The sequence below is a fragment of the Bemisia tabaci genome, chromosome 6 (assembly GCF_918797505.1).
Source record: "Bemisia tabaci chromosome 6, PGI_BMITA_v3".
NCBI classification, from domain to species: domain Eukaryota; kingdom Metazoa; phylum Arthropoda; class Insecta; order Hemiptera; family Aleyrodidae; genus Bemisia; species Bemisia tabaci.
The window spans coordinates 29724905-29746110 of NC_092798.1; the positions used below are offsets into that span (position 1 = coordinate 29724905).

Below are 21206 nucleotides of genomic sequence, written 5' to 3' on the forward strand. Positions count from 1 at the left end.
ATCCTGGTGTAAAAGATGGTCCAGTCATCGAGACGAACATTTATTCCATGCTTCAGTGCTTTAGACAGCAACGAGGTAATCAACTGTTAGCGCGAGTAGTCGCAAGATGAATGTTAAATAAGGCAAAAAAGGATACTCTATCAATGCTATCATTTTATTCAGAATACTCTAATTATTACGCCCAGAAAACATATGAATTATTACTCTCATACATCGTTGATGTATTATTCCGAATCCGCCCCATTGATGTTACTCCACAACAGCTCCGGTCGGTTTGTTCTCTATTCCACAAGTGTTATCACCTCTGTAAATGTAGAAATAGCCCTGCGATTCAGAGAGAAAAACAAATTATATAAAAGGTGACAATAATTAATAATCATCGAAAAATACAGCCGGTACAGACTTGCGGCGAAGAGGGGGGGGGGTTCGTACAAATTGTGGACTAGAACCTCTCAATTTTTTCGCGCTACTTAAAAGGCCCCCTATCCCCCTCGTCGTTGATTTTGTGCAAGAGAAAATGAAACGTCGCGCCTCACACGTCGCCTCTAGACAGCCTTTTGCTTTCGGGGATGGAGGATGGCTAGAGCCCCCAAGCACTCCTCCCTAGCTGCGAGCTTGGATTTTTCCTCACAATCAGTATAGGCCTATTTTTCCAGCTGCGCCATCGTTAGCGCAGCAGGTGACAGAATCAGCATCAAAATTATTCATAAAATAATTAGTATTATACAATTATTATTTTTACCATTAATATACTCACTATACTCACCCTCGCCCGAGGACCCCCATAATTTTTACCCCAGCTGTTCTTTACAATCCAGTAAGGTAAACTTCTTTTCCGATTTCTATCATCCTCCGATCTAACTTCTGAAAATAAGAAAAAAAGGCAAACATTTTCGTTTTAAGTTGGTAAAATTAGGAACCTTTTTGTAAAAATCTAACTTTTTAGCATGGAGACCTTAACCATGATGTTCGGATCTGTTTACGACTGTTCGCCTCCCTGCTATATTCGATTGTGTTGCTCACGTAGCCCTTGAAGCACCACTACAAATAAGACAAACTGAATCAACACAACTTGGAAATAAATTAAGGGAAAGGACGCGGGTTGATGACGGCGCAGAGATACGACTATTCGTGCCTGATGGATGTCCGTGTTGCATGTGCAAAATTGAAGGCACGATATAGAGGCGTGCAATCGCAATTCTCTGCTATATCAGTTGTCACTAAGATTCGGGCGGAAAGCTAAAAAACGAGGGTAGAATATCTTCTCTGCTCCTATCTTTGGCTGTATCGACACTAGATTTCTTTCTTTTTTTCAATCTGGTGTCTGATTCTTTTTAGGGTGTATTTGTAAACTTATAATCTAAAGCTCGTATGCACCGGCACCAAGATGAGATAGACCCTAGGAAAAGATAGGAGGGTCAATTTGACTGGACTAGGGATTTCTAGCGGTATAATTGTTGTCAAAAAAAAATCCTTGACGCTCGATTCTTGTCTTTTTTTCAACACGATTTCAGATTCTTTTTGATGGCGTATTTGTCGACCTGTATCGGAAGCTTGTATGTACCGGCCCCGTACAACCCGTAGGATAGGGCTTTTCAGCAAGCTTTGGGTCAATTTGACCCGGCTTGGGCATTTTAAGAGCCAAGTTCTCACCAGAACCAATACCAGGTGTAAATTAATGTTTTCCTCCTCACTTGTTTTCAAAGATATGACCCGGCCCTTGATAAAAAGACTCTTGTCAGAAGAGGCAAAATTCTAGTACCCAGACGGATTTTCCTGGATTGGGCGAAAAATTCGACTTAAAGATTTTAACGAAATATTTTTTCCAGCGACCCAAGCAGTGACTTCACTGTGGTGTGTATTTGCATAAAGTTGAGTTCATTTCAGTGACAGTAGAATGGAAATTTGCATCATGACGCGGAAATTTCGAGTCAAGGACATGCCTCGTTAGACTTTCAAGCGAATCAGCTTTTTTTTCGAAGCTACAATATTTAAACTGCAAACCACTTTAACATTGGTTTGGTTTACAATTTTCGGGGCTTTGTGATCGAAAATGTTATGCAGAACGGTTATGCATTACGAAAGTTCTTTGAAAATTTGTTGGATCGACCATTCAGTCGAGTGAGATGTAGTCCCGGTTTCAAAGATATGGAGGGCGCGGATTCCCGCATAAAAATCCAGATATAACATGTGTGTGAGTGTGATGCCTGTGTTTTTCATTTCAGCATCGGCGGATCCAGAAAATTGGCAACATTTTGTTTCACGGCCGGATTTAGGGGGTGGCCAAATGGGCCGCGGCCCATGGCGGCAAATTTTGCAATTTTTTTAAATGTAGGTATTAAAATAGCGCAATGCTGACGCGGACTTGAGATGAAAAGGAGGAGCCCTCGGCGCGGAGGTCCGCGTGAAACACATAGCGCCTACAAGACTGAATGAATACTTCACGCATTGCGTCAAGCAGTCAAGCACAGTGCGTTCAGCAGCGGTCGGCGTGAAACGCACAGCTCCTACAAGACTGTAGGAATACTTCACGCATTGCACAGTGCGGTCAGCGAGACGCAACGCGGCGCGGCTGTGGAAATTAAACCACATTTATGTTTGTTCGTCCTTAACTTTTTCGTTCATTTCTTATAAATGGAAGGCCTTGTCTACACAGAGATAGGTTTACGGAACTTAACTTTCGCGCAAAGTTCCGTGAACTTTTGCTAGTAGTATTGACAGGGCTTTCGCAAAAAATGTGTCCAACACGAGTGAACGTGTCTTATGCACCCCTTTTCCTCCGGCAAGTTCACTTGATAGTTTTTATTTATGTTTCAAAAAGAAAGAGAAGGGTGTGGCAAAATACAGGTGGCCCATGGGCGGCAAGTCGGTAAATCCGGCCCTGTTTTGTTTTGTAACATATGGAAATGTATCGATTCTTGGAGGGGTCAGGTGCCCCGACAAGATAGGTTAATATGGAGGAAACACGGTGCTGCCAAATTGCTGTATCCGCCTCTGCATTTTAAATTTAAAAATTTAAAATTTAAATTTTAAATCACATTTTAAATTTTACAATTATATCTCTCTTTCAATTAGCTTACACCCCTGCAGAAAGTATCAAGTCGAAATTCAGCTGTCCAAATACTATAGTTTCTCTGTGCATATACCAATATAACTTTATACATTCAGTCCTCTCGCTTTCTGTCCATCTGCAGTCCTCAGTGCAGGCCGAACGGACACAGTATAAATAAGAAGAAAGTAAATGGGCTGAAAGCAGGGCCCCCGAGTGCAAAATTAATTTGTCCACCAAATTCCACTCATAATATAAAATCATAAGCGTAACGCGTAATGCATAACTGCGTAGCATCTCTTGTGATAAACCCTTGTTTCCTTAAGTCCCTTGTGTGTCAATGACAATGGAAATTAAGAACAGTATTCTCGAAGTCACCGAGAATTTTCCCCCTTACGCGCCCTGGTAAAAATTGGCAGTAGAATCTGTGTTCCAAAATACCATAGACCTACAGCCGGCTGCAAGATTTCCAATAGCTTCCATATAGCCGGCTACACAATTTCTTATAGCCTTTTATAGCCGATGGCGACTAAGCAACAGCCAGGCGATAAAGTGTATGCTAAACGTTACCAATTACGGATGCTAGGACTTAGTGAGTTTTTGGACCACTCCTCTCTTTTTGGGCCGTAGTATCTTGATTTATTTTGCGAGGAAATCTCCGTACTTTTGATGGATGCCTGCCATTCCTAATATATTAGAGCGCCTCCAGTTTCGTATGATACTGTGCAATACCTCTGGTGTGAAATACTTGCTTCAAGCGCCGTGGCATGCTGCGGCGCGGCAGGCGGGCAGCCAGCGCGAAACGCGCATTGGCGCCTACAAACCTAACAGGGATACTTCACGCGTTGCGCAATGCGTGAAGTATCCCTGTTAGGTTTGTAGGCGCCAGTGCGTCGCCGCTCCGCTTTGTGTTAGGCTCTAGTATTTAATCTGGCGGAGTCAGCGTTATTCAACTCATGATTTTGAAATGTTTGCTCATCCTGTATGGATTATTCTCATTTTAATTGATGAAAAAAAATATGTATTAAAGGAAAATATAATGTGCGTTTTATAAATATTAAGGTGGTTCCGTATCAAACTTAATGATTTCAAAAGCACACGAATTTCTACACAATTTCTTGTAGCCTTTTATAATCGATGGCGAAAAAGCAATAGCCAGGCGATAATGTGTAAAGCCTGGCGATAGGAACTATAGCCCGGCTGCATAATTTTTTATCGCTTCGCACAGCCCGGCCGTCCGGCCGTATGATTTTCTCCGCATTCTACAGCCAGCTATATGATCTTCTGTAGCCTTCTTTAGTCGGCTATAAGCATTCCTGTGGTATTTTGAAACACAGCTCTAGTAACACACAGCTAAGTTGCGTATTAGTGTTGAAAATCTGTGCGTCTTTCTGATATTGTGAGTGATTTTTACCATACTTTTGTTGTTGGCGCCACTATATCCGATGTAATTACGAGTAGATAAATACACACCCGATACTCCATAACCGACAATTGTGGCTGCATGGTCCGCATGCTCTAAATCCTTGGAACAGCCGCTACTGGGTGGATGCATGACTCCTCCACGGTAGCCCTGATATCGAATGAAGAAATCTGTGATAAGATGTTTCATTTTATCAACAAAATTCCCGCCCGGCAAAAAGTGGAGTAGAAAAAATTGTGTTTACGTGACTGCCAAAATTAACGCTGCAGCAATATTTTTGCATACACGGAAAAAAATAAATTGCTGATTCAACAATTCAATTGCTAAAAACAGTGAGTGCAATGTTTCAATGTAGATTTTACAACAAAGAAATACTACTTTAACCATCCCCGTGGTTAAATTAGTTTACAATGTGGTTAGAGTAGCATTTTTTGTTGTAAAATCTACGTTGAAACATTGCACTCACTGTTTTTAGCAATTGAATCGTTGAATCAGAAATTTATTTTTTTCCGTGTAGTTTTCGTGACGATATTTTGGCATTTATCAGGAGAATGACTAAAAAAAAAAAAAAAAAAAAAAAAAAGAGTCAAGAGTCAAGAGTCCTTTTTCTTGTCAATGCTTTCAAGAGTCTGGACTCTAGATCCAATGTGTTTTTTTCCAGTGTTTACTGTCCATTTCAGAAAAAAATAAGAAAAATATCCCTGGAATTTAGCTCATTAAAGACCCTCATACTTCGCAATACAATTTTCTCGTGCATATTAGGTATATATATAGGTATATATCTCGTAGGTACTTACATATAGGGATTCGGCACTTAAACTAACGGCGAGGGGGCCGTTTCTACAGACATGTGCAGTCATCATATCGCTGTCGGGTTCCACCATCACGAGACGCCGCACCTTAAGGATGGCCATATCTTTGTCAAAAAGGCACTCACTTGTCGCGTTTTCGCCCTTGTAAGGATACGTTTTATCTGATTCCAACCCCCCGGCCTCTTGCACATATTTGATCATGTTATGACTCCAACCTCCGCCGCATCCACGTGACCTCGTGTCACAATCAAGGAGCTCTTAAACAATACCCATGCATAAATGGAAAAACAAATTACAAGGAATGGAGATGTTGCATGTATGAGGGATTTGCGATTTGACCATCGATTCCTATGTAAAAGTTCGCGAGGGACACGATGGTGCCTCTGGTTTTCTCTGAAATCATCTCCAAAGCTCAAAAGAAGCTCTCAAATTGAGGCCAAAATGGAGGGAATATCCGACGCTATCCTGAGAGTCCACCTCTACATCAAAACAAACTCTCCATGCAAAGATAGGGGCAAGTACATTAGCAGGGTTGCCGTGTTTTCAGTTTTGGAGTCCCCAAATAAAGTGGCAGCCCTGTCAATGTATTTGCTCCCTATCTTTGCATGAAGAGTTTGTTTTGATGTAGAGGTGGACTCTCAGGATAGCGTGGGATATCCCCTCCATTTTGGCCTCAACTTGAGAGCTTTTTTTGAGCTTGGGAGTTAATGTCAGAGAAAACCAGTGGCACCATCGTGTTTCTCGTGAACTTTTACGCAAGAATCAATAGTCAAATCGCAAATTCCTCACACATGCATCATCTCCATTCTGTCTTCTTTCAACCTAAGATAGCTAATTTTATCAACCTGCCTTAGAAATACAATAAAAATGAGTCTAGGGGCTGTTCAAAGTTTTATACGAAGTGTGAAGTCTCCTCAGTTGCCTTTCTAGGTTTTACGAAGGAAAGGTTAGGCGGGTCGAGTCTAGTATAACGTAAGCTTCCCTCTTAAAGAAAAAAAAAATATAAAAGAATAATATTTTTCAGTACTGAAGATAATTTTCCCGCTATTTTTCAGAATTTGCTCTTTCCACCGAAAACTTGGGGTCAGAGTTGCGTAATTCAAAAGGATAGGAGGTTGTTGATAAAGCTTATTTTTGTCACTCAACCTCCCTGAATATAATATGATCTTAACGAGACAACCTCTGAAAAATTCTGATTGAGTCTTTCTTGATCCCTAAATGAACAGCGCAGAGCATCGGAGGTCAAAATTGGTAGCTCAATTTTTTGATCCGTTTGTGAGGAATGGAAAATTGATCACCTGCATCTTAACTTTTCTATTAAAGGTTTAAGTAGGTAGGAAATAGCTTCCTTAAGAGGCTTCGTCGGAGAAAATAATCGATTATAGCTTGAAGCGCTTTCAGTTGCACATGATACACCTTACTTTATCCCTTTGTTAGTTTGGTTGCCTCATTCCGTAATCAGCTTTGGGCTAACTGAGCTTTATGAGGCGCTCCTTCAATAATTTTTTTTCGATACCTATAGTTTACATTATTGGCACAGTTAATTTGAAATGCTGGAATTAAGGTAAGGTACAAGAGAAATAAGTAAAAAGTCCTCAGTTACTATCGCATGCGAGTACCTAATGATTTTCGTTATAGCGCCTGCATGCAACTATTCGATCTTCACGGATGTCCCTATTGCATACACACGGTTTTGCAGGCGTTTTGACTCAGTAGGCGCTCACAGCTTCACCCGCGGTGTGGCTGGCAGTGTTGTGAGAATCCAAAAGAACCGAGCGCTTTCAATTTTTCGTGTATACTACAAAGACACCTTTAAGACATTAGGAATAAAACTTAAGCACAAACGATACTCACATCCAGCGTGTTTTTGTAGTAGAAATGGGGAATTGAAGGCGCTCTGTCTTTTTTGATCCTCTTTGTACTTTCCGCTGCTGCGCCACACCGCGGAGGAAGCGATGAATGCCCAGGGAGTAAAAACTCCTTCTCTCCCGCGAGTATGCAACACCGACATCTATGGAGCTCAAAGAGTTGCATCTGGGCGTTAGAGTGAAATTCATGTACCGTTTGTGGCATGCAATACTAATTTCTCTTGCTCGCTCAGTGGCGAAGTATTTAGACAAAGCCGACCTAAAGTTCCAAACATAAAATCCTAGTTGACAAAAATCAAATAAATCTCTTCAAATTTTCATGTTTAAAGGATTATTTTCGCCCTTGAGCAACCTTCACAAACATACTCATTTAAATTATGTGCGCGTTTATCTTTTGAACAGACGCTATTCAACATCGTGTCATTGTAGAAATTTTGTTACATTGCAACCACATTTCTATCATACCTAAAGTTTTCCTTGTTTCTTTTTCTCCAGTTTCAAGGGTAATCTCTTGCGCAAACGACTCAGCAAATCCTCAACTGCGTTTTTAGAGTTTGCGCTCTTGGAATTCAACCCCCTCTAGGTACCCGAAATGGTCGTAAACATTTCGTCAAAAAGAATGAAAATTTTTCCTCCGATAATGGGAGAATGCTCAGACTTACGCTGTTCTGAAAAATACTTGATAGAACGGTGCTTAATGCTGTAAAGTATTTCAAGAGTAGCCACGGTTGCAAACGCAGAACAAGAACCGCAAATAAACCCCTGTTGATTCAAGAAATAAGACGTGATGAAATACGAATAAAAATAAAGTTAAGACAAACTTACGGATTTTTAAGAAAAAGAAAACTTGCGAGAGCAGAATTAAAAGCTGCACGCGACAACTTTGATTGATTTGTCATCACAATTTTTTGGAAATCATGATTACCTTTCTTATCCTTTCTGACCTCAATCATAACTGGTAGATGAAGAAGATTTTTTCAGTACATAACAAGCATTTAAGTAAAAACTGCTCTATATTTTCATCTCAGTCTGTCCAGCGGTCCACAATCTCGTATATACACCACGTTTCAAAACTTCAAAAACTAAAAAGGCCCCAAAGGCCCGTTTTACCTATTTAAAAATATTTTACATCATAAGAGATACTTAAAACTTTGAAGATGTTATAATGGCAACCGTTGATGACGTAGTCGGGACATGTACTGATGTCGTCATTGAGACACCCTTTGATGAAGTCCTCATATCTTCATCGTCGTCATAATTTAGTCCACATCATTTAAGTTCGGTATGGTTCAGCAGATACGGTATTAATATTTTTTAATTTTATTGGCCACATTATTATCTGTAGGTAAATTGGGTAAAAATTTCTCCTGGATTGATTGATCAAGGTAATTTACCAATAAATTACAAATTGATGGAAATAAAATGGAAGTACAATTGGAAATAAATTACCAACTGTATTGGACATCTTCTCTCAAGTTTCGCTACGTGGAAATCATATTGCTAGTTTCATGCTAGATAGGAACTCAATTATAGATCATAATAATTCGCCCCTTTGTGGTCACAGAGTGACTATAGTAATTGATCTTTATCCTTATATTAAAATCATACGAACCTGTTCTTTAATACGGCCCACTACTCCTTCGTCTCTCCAGTCAAAGTTTTCGGGAATTATCTTCTTATCCCCAGGAGATGGATCATCATAGTATACCATGCTTTCGTTCACACTTAAGTCAAATGGTTCTTTTTTTATCCCTGATATTCTTTGCTTAAATTCTTCAACTATAACAAAAAAAAAAAAAAAATGGGCTGAAGGGGAAAAAACTATAAGAGGCGTTTAAAGAACCGTATCGAACATGAGAATTGTTCGATAGTACAGAAGTTTTCGAATGCATCCTTCAAAGGCATTTTTCCAAGCCTGAAGGTCCTTATATAGAGTTTCCTAAAACCAGCTTCCTCGATGAAGGTGAATCTTCAGCGTGACTTCTGAAAAAAACACCCTGTTGTGCTGCTGGCTCTAGAACTAGCGATTTTTTTAATAGTATTAAATTCAATAATTAAATCAATAATTACCTCATTTAATACCTAGTATTAAACTCAAAAGCTCTAGAAACATGTGTGTAGAACTATCAAATCGAAAAAGAGCTTTGAAAGTTCAGTAGTAAGGGCTAGAAATGTTATCCCAGTTTCTCTAATGGGATACCTCTAAGTGCAAGAGAGATGAAACAACAATCAGACTACTCACTGCTGTACTCACTGCTGTACTCACAGAAACTCAGACGAAATTACCTCCGCCTGTAAGAGCTAATTTTGTCATCATTCCGTCCTTGAAAAAACTTCATATCTTAGCCCTCAGTGAATAGGTAATTTTTATCCAAGAAGTTTTTCCAGTTTTTCCGTCCTGAGAGAGCTGGTAGTTAAATTTCCAACCTTAGTATAACCTTTGTTTTTACGCGCTTTGATTTTACTACACTGGGCCGAGTGTGTTTACCTCGTATAATCAGTCTCGGTCTCACAGTAACAGCAAATCGACGACTCATTTTTATTTATTTTTCGTTAACAGTTGATAATGGACTTGTAACTATTTTAAAATGTCCCGGGGTTTTCCTTTGATTTGTCCCCCTCTTGCAGCCTTTCCCCAAATTAAGTTATTTTTTATCCAAGAAAGTTTTAGAGGGTCGCGTTTGAAAGCTAATGATTTGATCCAAAATGTCCAAGAAACTGCATTTCAATGATTGAAATTCAATCAGTGGAACGGTTCTCGTAGCACAAAATCAGTCTCAGTTGCCCTACGTAGTTAAAAAGTTACTCACATGTCCAATCAGAGAACTGATCGATGCCATAAACAGCAGTTCCCCTATCCGCCTCATTCATCTTATCATAACGTAGCAAATTTTCTCTGAAAATATCCAACCTCTCCCTTCTAAAATCGTTACTCCTGTACATTTTGTCATAATCTCTGAGATATAAGTCGAACAGTAGCTCAGTTTCGTTTGGAGTCAAGGCTCCATAGGTAATTTTCTCCGGTGAAGGTGAAATATGCTCATACGTCCGGGAATCCTGGGCACTCGCGTCGTTAAGTAATAACACACACACAATAAACCACGAGCACAATAAACTCATATAGGACAGCGGAAGACATGCAGCTGTACTGTAAGGGACGTGACGATATACGCTGGTGTATTAGTAATCTGCAAAACCACTTGCTCAACCGAAGTTTTCGAAAGAAACAACAGAACTCCCGCACAAACCCTCTCCTTTGACTTACGGGATTTGACGACGGTTTTCCACTTTCACCGACCATTAACCGCGAACGATGTCTCATTAAAACTAGAACGATTAAATATCGTCTCGACCATTCCCGTATTTCACTCATTGACGGTGAATTTTCCTTACACGCTCGGTACTATTTGCATCTGACATAACCCCACATTTTCATGCGAAAACTTCTTGACTGGATGGGTTCATTCAAGCAGTGAAAAATATTCTTTTTTGAAATATTAGGTACCAATAAATGTCGTACCAAAGTATGCATCCAGCGCGTTTTGCTCTTAATCGTTTAGTTCCGAAATTTTAGGATTCAAAAACTTCAGTTCGCAATGAAAGTTGTTCGCGAGTTCTCTTGTTGTCAATTAATCCTGCAAAGTCTTGGGTCCTCGATTCGGAAGTTACCTAAAACAGTTTTCAGTGGCGTGGCGTGAATTGCGATGTATCGATTGTTATGCCAGTTAAACCTATAAAAAAGTATCGATAAACAGGGTGTTCGCAGCGAACACCTTAACAATCGATTATTTACCATAGTTAAAAATGGCATAACAATCGATACATCGCAATTCACGCCAAGCCACTGACAGTTTTCCTTCTTTGGGTGATCACTTAAAACTTTATTTTTAAGCAAATCCCCGCGCATCTGACTACTCAATTGATGTCTCACAAAAATTGACTTTTCTGGGCAAGAATGTGAAGTAGTGGCATAGAGAGAAAAAAAAGGAGGTGTTTGCATTCCGGGCATCTTGAATTTTTTTTGATGACGTGGGTCGGTACGACGAGCTTTATCGTCGATTTTCTTGGAAATGGTGTAATTTATGGAAAAAAGTCATTCTATCAAAAGTACTTGAAATTATATCATGAGTTAATGTAAGCAAAAAATTCGGACATTATGGTTCGTTTTTCATACTTCAAATTCCGGATTTCGCTGGCCAGGTTGTAGCGACCTACGTCACAGGGTAAACAAACCTCAAGATGCAAACACCTCCTTTTTTTTCTCTTCGGAATAGAGGAAGGTTCAGAAATCAAACTGTATACCTACTAAAATACTTATGAGTGAAAAAAATCGTCCTCTGACACACATTAATACCCGTATAGGTAACATGTTGCTCAAAAAGCAGTACAAAAATCTAGATTTTTCCTTTGGAAATTTGATTTTTAAGCAAGATGAGCTAAAATCTAGGAGACTATTGACCGAAAATTAGTTCCATGTTCATTGCCTCAATACCAACCTTTCGATGATGGGATGATGCTTATTTTGATTTGTGACGTTGTAAAGTGCGTATTTAATTTCTATTCTTCAATTAAAAACCAGTGAACAATCATTCATTTGATTTTTTACAGATTTTGAATCATCCTACAGATTTCTGCTAAATTTTCAATCGAACCGTTAATTTCTTTTAACGCACGTGTTTTAATTATATTGGATTGTAATATATATATTTATTAATATTGATTTATTAAAAGTTTAAGTTAAGCAAAAGTAAGAACTTTCAAAGTTATAAATAAACTAATAATTTAATTTTTAATAAAAGCAGTTTTTTAAACTTATACTTAAACAGTACGTACCCCGCACAATTCGTACATACGTCATAGCCATGGATGCATGTTTAAGACAGCATTATTCTCTTCACTCAAAAACAATTACTCATTAACGGCACAATTTTTGCAAATAGATTCTTTTTGAGCTGTTTTACGGAATGTTGCTCCGATCGCTACGATAATGTCAAAATATTGGTCTTTCGTTTGTTCGCTTCCAAAAAAATAAAGTAACATCGGAAATTCTGGGATGTCGCAATCCGGAAACGTGCGTTGCGTTGTTCCAATTTTGCCATTGCTCCGTTCATGCCGCAACAATCCAAAAATCTACCCACCTGAAGGGTACCGTGTTTCTTAACGGATATGTATATTCATCCGGAAATTTATCTACTATGCAACCCTAAGCAAAGATAGCAGGTGAGGAAGTCGAATTATGTCCTTTACTGATATCAAATTACATTCCTCAACGAAGGAGCTTATTAGGTAGCTCATATGGGATTTTAAAAACAGTTTATTGGTCAATTTTGAATATTTTATTTATTTTGTTGATTTTCACATAAATAGTGTCGCTCTCTCCTCCTTTTCCATCACATGAGAAAGTGACCGGCTCTAAAAAATTGTTGGCCCTTCTTCCAAGCTAAATACTTCCAACTCAATGGTGTATTTTACGCATTGATTAGAGCTTCCAAAAACTGAATCAATTCTGGCAGTGTCATTCCATCGATGAGGTGCGATACTCTTGTCTTGACAGCTTCATTAATGTGAGGTTGGATCCTTTCTCTATTTTTATTTACGAAATTTGCTCCTCCATCTGAAAGAATTTTATTCACGGTCTTCCCTAATTTGCTGTTGTTCAGAAGTCCATCCAAATTCACCTGAAATCAAAATGAACGAATGAAAATGCGACTCCGCCAATTACCGAACGTTACAAATTCGCATGCTAAAACCACCTGTCTTAAATTCTATCAAATCAAGGTACAGAAATATGATCGAAAGTAATTTTTTTTTTGTGTTCTCAAAAACTATCGAGATAAACAAATCATGGTATTACCTCGAAATATCTCATATATCAAATCAAAATCAAATTATAAGGAGGCATGACTTTTTTGAACGTTGCAGAACAAGTTGCCGCGATGTTTGAATTTTAATGCGCTCATTTTTTACTTCTTTTCTGTACCCAACCTTTTTTCTTTCCTCATCAGAAATGTTTAGCAGAACCCATGAAATTTTACAGAATTTTCAAATAACTTACCGAGCCCTGCTGCACATTGAATTTGACACCGACTTCTTTGACGTATAGTATTTTATTAAGGCTGAGACCAAAGTGTAAGTGGAGCAAAATGTTTAAGTTGCTAACGCTCTCACTGAAACATAAATTTAAAGAAAACACATATAAATAACCTAACATTTAAATTTAATGGCTGTGACGAAAAATCTTACGTCCCGGAAAATGAACATCATTGTGTTTAAACTATGACGATGAATGAAGTGAAGGGCAAAGAGCGGAGAATAATTCCTGTAAACGTAGATATGCTACATCCGTAAGAGACATGGATACACTCACGGTGTAATGACGTATTTATTGAAATTGAGTGTTTAAGGAGAAAATTTTCCTGTTCTCCTACCACACTCGATCAGAGGCGTAGGAAGGGGGGGGGGGCTGGCCCTCCCCAGAATTGGAAATAGTATCATCTGCTCCCCCCCCCCCCAGAAATTCTGGATGGTACAAAAACACCTTCTTCAACGGTAAAGTCTCTGTCGCCGTGGCCCGTGAGAGGATGCCTATAAATAGAATAACCTGTTGAATGCAACAATTTTAAAGTATTTTAACCTTAAAATGCATAAAACTGGGCGATTTTTAGGCAGAAATTGAAGAAAGATTAGCGCCACAAGTGCCTCGATATGCGCTCAAATAGAGTTAAAATTTCAAAAAATTTCCAGGGGAGGACCCCCGGTGGTGGAGCCCCCCCCCCCCCAGCAAAATGACCTACCTACGCCTATGATAAAAGGCTACAAGAAATTGTGTAGAAATTCGTGTGCTTTTGAAATCATTAAGTTTGATACGGAACCACCTTAATATTTACAAAACATACATTATATTTTCCTTTAATACATATTTTTTTTCATCAATTAAAATGAGAATAATCCATGCATACAGGATGTGCAAACATTTCAAAATCATGAGTTGAATAACGCTGACTCCGCCAGATTAAATATTAGAGCCGAACACAAAGCGGAGCGGCGACACACAGGCGCCTACAAACCTAACAGGGATACTTCACGCGTTGCGCAACGCGTGAAGTATCCCTGTTAGGTTTGTAGGCGCCAATGCGCGTCTCGCGCTGGCTGCCCGCCTGCCGCGCCGCAGCGTGCCACGGCGCTTGAAGCAAGTATTTGCAAGTAAGCAAGCCCCCCCCCCCCCCCCCCCTCAGCAAAATGACCTAGCTACGCCTATGCACTCGATTGCGAATATACTCAATTTCTGCATTCGTGTTACAAGCTTCTTTCCTTGCGCTTCTATGAGAAGAATGCTGCGTGGCATTGCCACTTTTGATATGCCTTTCTTCTTGTGATCTACGTTATATGCGGCTAAAGGGTACCTATATGATCCATCTTGGTGACGAATTTAATATTTTGGATAGACATATGATGATCCCAACCAAAATTTACTTACTCTAATGATCCGTCTCCATAAAATACATCGACGTCTTGAAATAGAGAAGCTTTGGCTTTGTACGTTCCTTTTCTGTTGATGTTTGTGAACGTCAGGTCTAAATCAGCCTTTAAGCTGAACATACTCGCCGAGACATGGTTGACAACAAACTCGGACAGCCCTGTCGTCGTGACATTCTTACTCTCCATTTTGAATCTACAAAATTAAATAGCATGTGGTGAGTTAAATGTGGTGTTGTGTGGAAAATTATTTCAGAATCTACAAACATACGGTGAACATACTTATGGTATTTGAATGGATGTATCGACGGTGTAAGTCCGTAATGACATGCATATTTCGTTTACGGTGTCTGAAAATCTCCGCCTCTATGTTATTTTTTTAAAGGAGTACAAATTGACATCATTCCTTGAAGTTTTTGCAGAATTTTCTTCGCATAGAGAAGAAAAATCAAGCATCGCCGAGCTTCGATTTTCTCCATAGTAATTCATGAAACTAGAACCAATAAAACACGTTTAAAACAGGTGTTAAGCCACGTAAGGTTGCGTCATAATTTTAAACTCGTCCTCCAGTTTTCCATCTCCCACTTTTCAAATTTTTAAAATTCAGTTTCAGCTTATTTTTAAATTCGTTTTTTGCCAGTTTAAATTCAAAAAGCCATCGTTTTAGTTCATTTACTCATCTTATCTCTTTTCTGAACTCTTAATTATGATTACTTGATCGACAATAAGACAGCCGAGCTAACCGTCCAATAGGGACTTTCCAGCTCATAACATGACCCATGATGTCGCAGAGGCTATAAAAGCCTCAGCTTTCCAAGAATCGAGGTCTTCTACCACTTTTTGACCCACGGGCTTTACGTCACAAGCTCTCATGTCGTCCCTCTCTTTAGGTTACCCCCTCCTAGGGGTAGACTCCCCGTGAAACGCTGAAGGTTTCTTGGTGTATTTTTTATACTTTTATCCGGTTTTCTGTAAACTTTGTGTTTTGTATCTGGTGAACAATTTGGGCATCTCTAAATATTGATAAAACGTGGTCAATAACTTGAATTCCAGAAATACTTTTCTCCGAGTCCAGCTCTCTTACAAACTCTTTTATTTTATTTTCCCGTTAGTTTACTCATAAAACTGCAATTTGATCCCTGGAAAGGTAAAATAGGCGCGTAAAGTCGCGGTGAACTTTCAGCGTTGCGGCGCCGATGACGAATTCAATCATAATCCTTGATGGTAAACTGGATTCATTGGAAACTCCTTCCTTCCATGGGGTATGCAATTTGATCTCCGGAGAGTTAAAATAGTTGCTCGAGGTCGGAGCTGTTTCCGCTAACGGCGCAACCATAGGGCGTGGCGCTTCTAATTATTTTACCCGGCTAGGTGGAGGTCGCACAGGATTCCCTCAATACTGCGACTTTCACACTAGCGAATGCGCAATTCGACGTTAAATAAGAAGAAATTGAAATTGAATTCAATTTGACCTGTTTTTATTTTTCTAAATTAATAAATCTATTGGGTTCGACCATTTTCAAACAAGTTCCTGTGTAAAGTATTCGATAAAAAGGTGCTGTATAGTCAGAATCGGAGGCTTTGTAATAGAAATTCTACACTTTATCATTTTTCAAGAGAGCTGTGAAATCCTAGGTATATGGTTCCTTTTAACTTTAATGAAGGAAAGCTTACGCAGCCACGACTAAGGTTAGCCTCTTAATTTAAGTTTAACAACATATTGTTTGTCGAGTTAGTTTGGAATACAGAAACGTTGGAAAAGATTGTACTTATTTTGAAAAATGATTGCAAAGTTGTATTTTGTGAGTTTATTTAAAATAGATGCGAAAAATGAGGCGTCTATAACCTAATCCGGCAATCTCCTTTGTCCTGTCTAAAAATTATGCGATCATTAAAATTTTAATATTGAAAGAACGCGAGAAAACCTCCATGTTTATGTTTTCTTTTCTTTCTTTTTTTTGTAAATTCTCTGTTATCAAGCGAGAAAACTTGGAAAAATGTTAAAGACAGCTAGAAGTTTTGGTTGCCCCTCGCTCAAAATTAATATGATTGCACAATTTCTAGACTGGCAATAGAGATTGCCAGTTTTGGTTCTAGACGCCTCGAATATTTCATGCGATTAAATACGATTTATAGAATAAAAATTCTCACTCAAAAACGCCATCATTTGAATTATAATACGCCGTGTCTGCGGCCGTGTACAATGGGTCTAGTACTGGAATATTTTTACTGGCGTCTCCTTTCTTCATGAGTCTTTTGAAGGCTTCCAGAGCTTTTTTGATTAGTCGCTCGAACATCCAATCCTTTAATCCGACTTCTTTCATTAATTCTGAAATTATAAAATTGGAAAGTAATACATTCACTAACGCAAGATAATCGATTTACTCTTTCAAAAATAGGAGTGAAAAAATATATAGATCCTATGAGGTTCTCCTTAAAATTATGAAACTTTACACTTATGATGTCACGCTTATACAAGCCTGCGGGCTGATTATTGAAATTAATGGACAAAGCTATGGACGAAGAAGACATAGGGAGTACGGAGCAATCCTATTGGTTGAAATGGGAGTCCTTATGGACTGAGGGTGCAAATCATGGACTAACAATAGGGTTTCTCGTGGATTTTCGTTAGTTAGTCTATTATCTACCTCCTTTGTCCATTGCAACCACCCCGCTTCCACCAATAGGATCCCTCCATATTCATTTTGTCTTCTATTGTCTATAGCTTTGTCTATCAATTTCAATAATCGGCTCGCTGGTATTTTCCTTCTCTTTAAATATTCGGAATTTTTGCGCGGCATACTTAGGAAAATCGCAATCTGTCCTGGCCCCACGGGCAAAACCCGATTTTTAAATTATGTCAGGATTTGCCCAAAACGCGTCAGGTAAATCGTGCTTTACTACGGAGTTTGGCTGAGCACTTAGGTTTTTTTGCAATTTTAGGTTTGGGGGGAGGGGGGATCCCGCTCACTTAATTTGGATCCCGCATTTGAATCATACAACAATGCGACTAGAATAATAATTGACTGTCGTATTAAGTAAGTCCCTGGTCGCTCGTAAGTCTGACTTTCAGCTCATCGTTTAATATTTCAAACTGCAAGTGTTCCTGTGGTTTTATTTAGAAAAATAAATAAAGAATACTATTTTATACCTTGCCACTTATTTGTCAAGCTCTGACACACGAGTGATATAGACATTTTCTGGTTGTTGTATACATGTTTTGGATAATTGCAAGTCTTATTTTTGAAATCATCGCTTCGTGACAAAATGTCTTTGGTATATTATAATTAAATACATGTGTGTACGCTTGTCTGACAGGGTCCGAAAGTGTGAGTGAATGTATGGTCATATTTATAGGTTTGAGTATCTATGAGATACTATATATCACTATCGATATTACCACTCAAGATATGACCGGATTTGCGTCGAATCACAGTCATTGTTTTATTTCCTGATTGAATTCAATAGAAAACTCATAATCCTACTTCCAAAATATTGATCAAGTGGCCGCAACATGATGGCATGACGAAGCGCACTTACAGACGCACTTTCATATCAGAAATATATCGTCTCAGGCACAGTTTAGGTACGATTTTTTTATCAGTGGTTTATTCTATCATTGTAAATAAATTTGAGTATATTTGGAAATTCTTCAAGGAGAGATAGAAAACGAGAATGACCCAAGGACGATGTTTACCTGGGTGGATTACAGCTTCATTCGTTAGATCAGCTGAACGCGCCTCGCATGAAATGAGCATTGAGGTCCCACAAACAAGAAAGACAGTGATGAAAATTTTTAACTCCATTTTTCTGACGGTTGTCCTGCAAAGTAACATTTAAAAATATGAGGAGAGAAAACTCTTTAAAGTTCATAGTTTTTCTAAAATATATTCTTATTCTCATTTATCACCCTCAACTCCCTCATTTTCCGCCTGAAATTGACATAAAACAACATCAAATATGTAGTTTTCCACCCATCTACGCAAAGTCTTCGAATGTAAACTCGAGCCATGGTAAGTCCTGAGGATACATACACTACCTGGGAACACAAACGCCCACATTTCAGTGCATAAGTAGTGAAATGTAAGGGTTTATTCAAGGCATATTTTAATGTTGTGTGATGAAGCAACGAGGCCCTTATCCTTTCTCTTCCCATCTTCTTGTTTCCCCTTTTCCTCGAGCCTCTTTTTCTTCTTCATTCTCTTTTCTCCATCCCTCTTCCCTCTCCTTCTGTCTCCTTACTTTTTTTCTTCTCAATTCTCTTTTTTCATCTATCTTTTTTTCTTCCTTCTCTACTTGCTGTCTCTTACTTCTTCTTTTCTTCTTCTCCCTTTCTTCTCTCCTTTTTTTCTTTTTCTTTTCATTTCTCCTCTCTTCTTTTTCCTCTTCTTTTTCTTCCTCTTTTCTCCATATTCATTTTCTTTTTTTTATTCTATCTCTTTGTTCTTCCTCTTTCCTCTTGTTCCTCATCTTCCTTTTTCGTTGTTCTTCTTCGTACTCCTTCCTTCCTCCTCCTCTCTTCTTATTCTTCTTGTTTTTCTTTTCCTCCTTTTCTCTTCCTCTCTTTTATTCATATTCTTCTCGTTTCTCTTTTCTTCTTTTTATTCCTTTTTCTTCTTCTCTTTTCTTCATATTTTTCTCCTGTCTTTTTCTCCTATATCGTCTTACTTCTATTTTCCTCACCTTACTTTTTTTTGCTTATCCTTTTCTATCCTTTCCTACATATCCTTTCTCTTTACTTCTCCTCCTTATCCTTTTTCTTCTCCTTCTCCTCTCTCTTTTCATATTCTTCTTCCCGGGTGGGAAGTTTAAAAAAACAGTTCAGTGGATAACAGCGTGAGGGGAGCACTTGCCTTACTGACCGTTTATTGGTAAATGGTAAATACGCTTGCATCCAAATTCAAACTGAACCTTCATACGACATAAAAGTATTAGATTTAAATTTAAAAATAAAAAAAAATTAAATTTAGACTTAAAAATTAAAATAAGTTGTCGCGATTCAAACAAAAGTTATCGTTTCTACCACAAATTCGCCGATATCTAACTGTTAGGGGGGGGGGTGATACCACTATTCAACCACGTGGGAGTTTGGGTTGCCTACACTAAAATTTGAAGGCAAACTGACATGCCGTTGAAGTGACCTCTTCCAGTTTGGTAAAATGTTATTTTTTAAGCGTGTTCCGGGGGAGCATGGAATTTCACGATGATATCACTATCAGCGCTGCCTAATGGCGGCTTTTCACACTATAACCCAATTTCAGAATATCACGAATAAATGTGATTTCCCTCACAAAATGCCCAAAACCACTGAGCCAATCCTCAATTCTCAGTTGCGCCTCGTGGTGACGAGCGGTTATCAAGCCGTAGGTATAGTTTTTCATCAATAAATATTTCCAATCGTTTGGTTTAAAAACATAAATGAATGAATGCAGTAATAGTAGAATATAGTTATTTAATAAAGGAATTGATGAAAAAAGGCAAAACGGGAGGAAGATTACTCTATACACAAATTCAAACGGCTACCTTGCTAACTGAAAATAGTTGCTGTATTTTAAGCGAACGGACTCTGAAAATTTTCATGGAGAAATTTCTTATAGCGTCATTTTTAAATCCAATCGAGGGCAGTAAAAATTTAGCAACTAACATATTAATATTACAAATAATTAACGGACTAACCTCGTATCACAGACTTGGTACCTTTGTTTCCTTAGAGCAGCTAGAATGAAGATCAACTTTTGAAAATAATACTTGGTGAAATCTTTGAATGAACCAATTTAGCGCACTGATTTTGTATTACTTAGTGGGATCGGCAGACTGCCACCGAATTGAGCGGATTAAATTCATAAGAAAAGATAAAATCTCAAGTATCGTTTCTTTTCGACTGACTCAATAGTAGCGCCCCACTCTGAGCAGTCAGAGCCGGTAATTTTGTGTAGATCAGAGGAAATGAGGATACCCATTATCTTAACCGTAACAAGTAACAACGCACAAGATAACGATTTTCAAGGGTCAAAAAATAATTGAGACTGACAGCCTCATATTTACCGTCTTATTTGTACACCTAATGCGAATTTCAAGGAAATGCATGCGCTGTGATTTTATCTCCTGTCCCTCGAATAGTGCAAAACTGAGAGTCTAAAGTCGTGCTAGCTTTTAAAAAGTACTAATATTTACAGTGCTTTCGTTGAAATTACCCTTCAAAGTTGGATTTTTTTTCTTTTTTGGAGAAATCTAGGCTTTTTCAAACCTAATTGATGCCTACCATCACAGGCTCTGTGTCTCTTAATGTCATTTTGAAGATAGCCTTAATTCCGGAATTCCCTCTCTAAAATTTAGAGGACGAAAGGAGGAAAATTGCTGGAGCTTAAACATCATTCAATACGACAGCTTTATATGCCCCATTATAAATTTTCGATATTTTGGTCTAAGGGATTGTTAACCCTCTTTCCACCCTATTATCTACCACTTGTATGTACGGCCGGCCGGCCCATTCCTTTTTTTTTCTTCCAATTTTTTTCAATTTTATAACGATTTTTCGTTTTTTATCTCTTTAAAGAAAACAAATGCATTACGGTTCT

The 21206-nt window shown here is 38.5% G+C and overlaps 2 protein-coding genes across 7 annotated transcripts; both read right to left on the minus strand.

Annotated features, from left to right (window-relative positions):
* Window positions 1-133: 133 nt before the first annotated feature.
* On the minus strand, window positions 134-10681 carry LOC109034470 (cathepsin F). 5 transcript variants are annotated; one of them, XM_019047640.2, is made up of 7 exons: window positions 9963-10680; window positions 8765-8931; window positions 7815-7914; window positions 5270-5541; window positions 4464-4622; window positions 767-864; window positions 134-324 (listed from the first exon to the last, which is right to left on the minus strand). In XM_019047640.2, the coding sequence occupies exons 1-6, from the start codon at window positions 10270-10272 to the stop codon at window positions 808-810; spliced, it is 1065 nt and encodes a 354-aa protein (XP_018903185.2). In that variant the 5' UTR covers window positions 10273-10680; the 3' UTR covers window positions 134-324; window positions 767-807. The 5 variants fall into 5 exon arrangements, 4 of the variants coding, with proteins under 4 accessions (XP_018903185.2, XP_018903186.2, XP_072157657.1 ...); XM_019047641.2 differs by having other exon boundaries at window positions 4523-4622; window positions 9963-10663; XM_072301556.1 differs by lacking the exon at window positions 4464-4622 and having other exon boundaries at window positions 9963-10679.
* A 1767-nt stretch (window positions 10682-12448) lies between these two features.
* LOC109034458 (uncharacterized) lies at window positions 12449-20530 on the minus strand. 2 transcript variants are annotated; one of them, XM_019047626.2, is made up of 6 exons: window positions 20326-20530; window positions 18326-18450; window positions 16780-16957; window positions 14630-14824; window positions 13208-13319; window positions 12449-12830 (listed from the first exon to the last, which is right to left on the minus strand). In XM_019047626.2, the coding sequence occupies exons 2-6, from the start codon at window positions 18432-18434 to the stop codon at window positions 12621-12623; spliced, it is 804 nt and encodes a 267-aa protein (XP_018903171.2). In that variant the 5' UTR covers window positions 18435-18450; window positions 20326-20530; the 3' UTR covers window positions 12449-12620. The 2 variants fall into 2 exon arrangements, with proteins under 2 accessions (XP_018903171.2, XP_018903170.2); XM_019047625.2 differs by having other exon boundaries at window positions 20305-20530.
* Between the last annotated feature and the right edge of the window lie 676 nt (window positions 20531-21206).

What these genes read in the sequence shown, in the direction of transcription:
- LOC109034470 (XM_019047641.2), bottom strand. Translation starts at nt 10,272, where the DNA reads ATGAGTTTATTGTGCTCGTGGTTTATTGTGTGTGTGTTATTACTTAAC. An exon ending in TCAGTTCTCTGATTGGACAT is followed by an intron (nt 8,932 to 9,962) that starts GTGAGTAACTTT and finishes TTTTTGTTATAG; the next exon opens with TTGAAGAATTTAAGCAAAGA. An exon ending in TAAGTGCCGAATCCCTATAT is followed by an intron (nt 4,623 to 5,269) that starts GTAAGTACCTAC and finishes ATTCGATATCAG; the next exon opens with GGCTACCGTGGAGGAGTCAT.
- LOC109034458 (XM_019047626.2), bottom strand. Translation starts at nt 18,434, where the DNA reads ATGGAGTTAAAAATTTTCATCACTGTCTTTCTTGTTTGTGGGACCTCA. An exon ending in TGAAGCTGTAATCCACCCAG is followed by an intron (nt 16,958 to 18,325) that starts GTAAACATCGTC and finishes TTATAATTTCAG; the next exon opens with AATTAATGAAAGAAGTCGGA. An exon ending in TATGGAGACGGATCATTAGA is followed by an intron (nt 13,320 to 14,629) that starts GTAAGTAAATTT and finishes TTTATGTTTCAG; the next exon opens with TGAGAGCGTTAGCAACTTAA.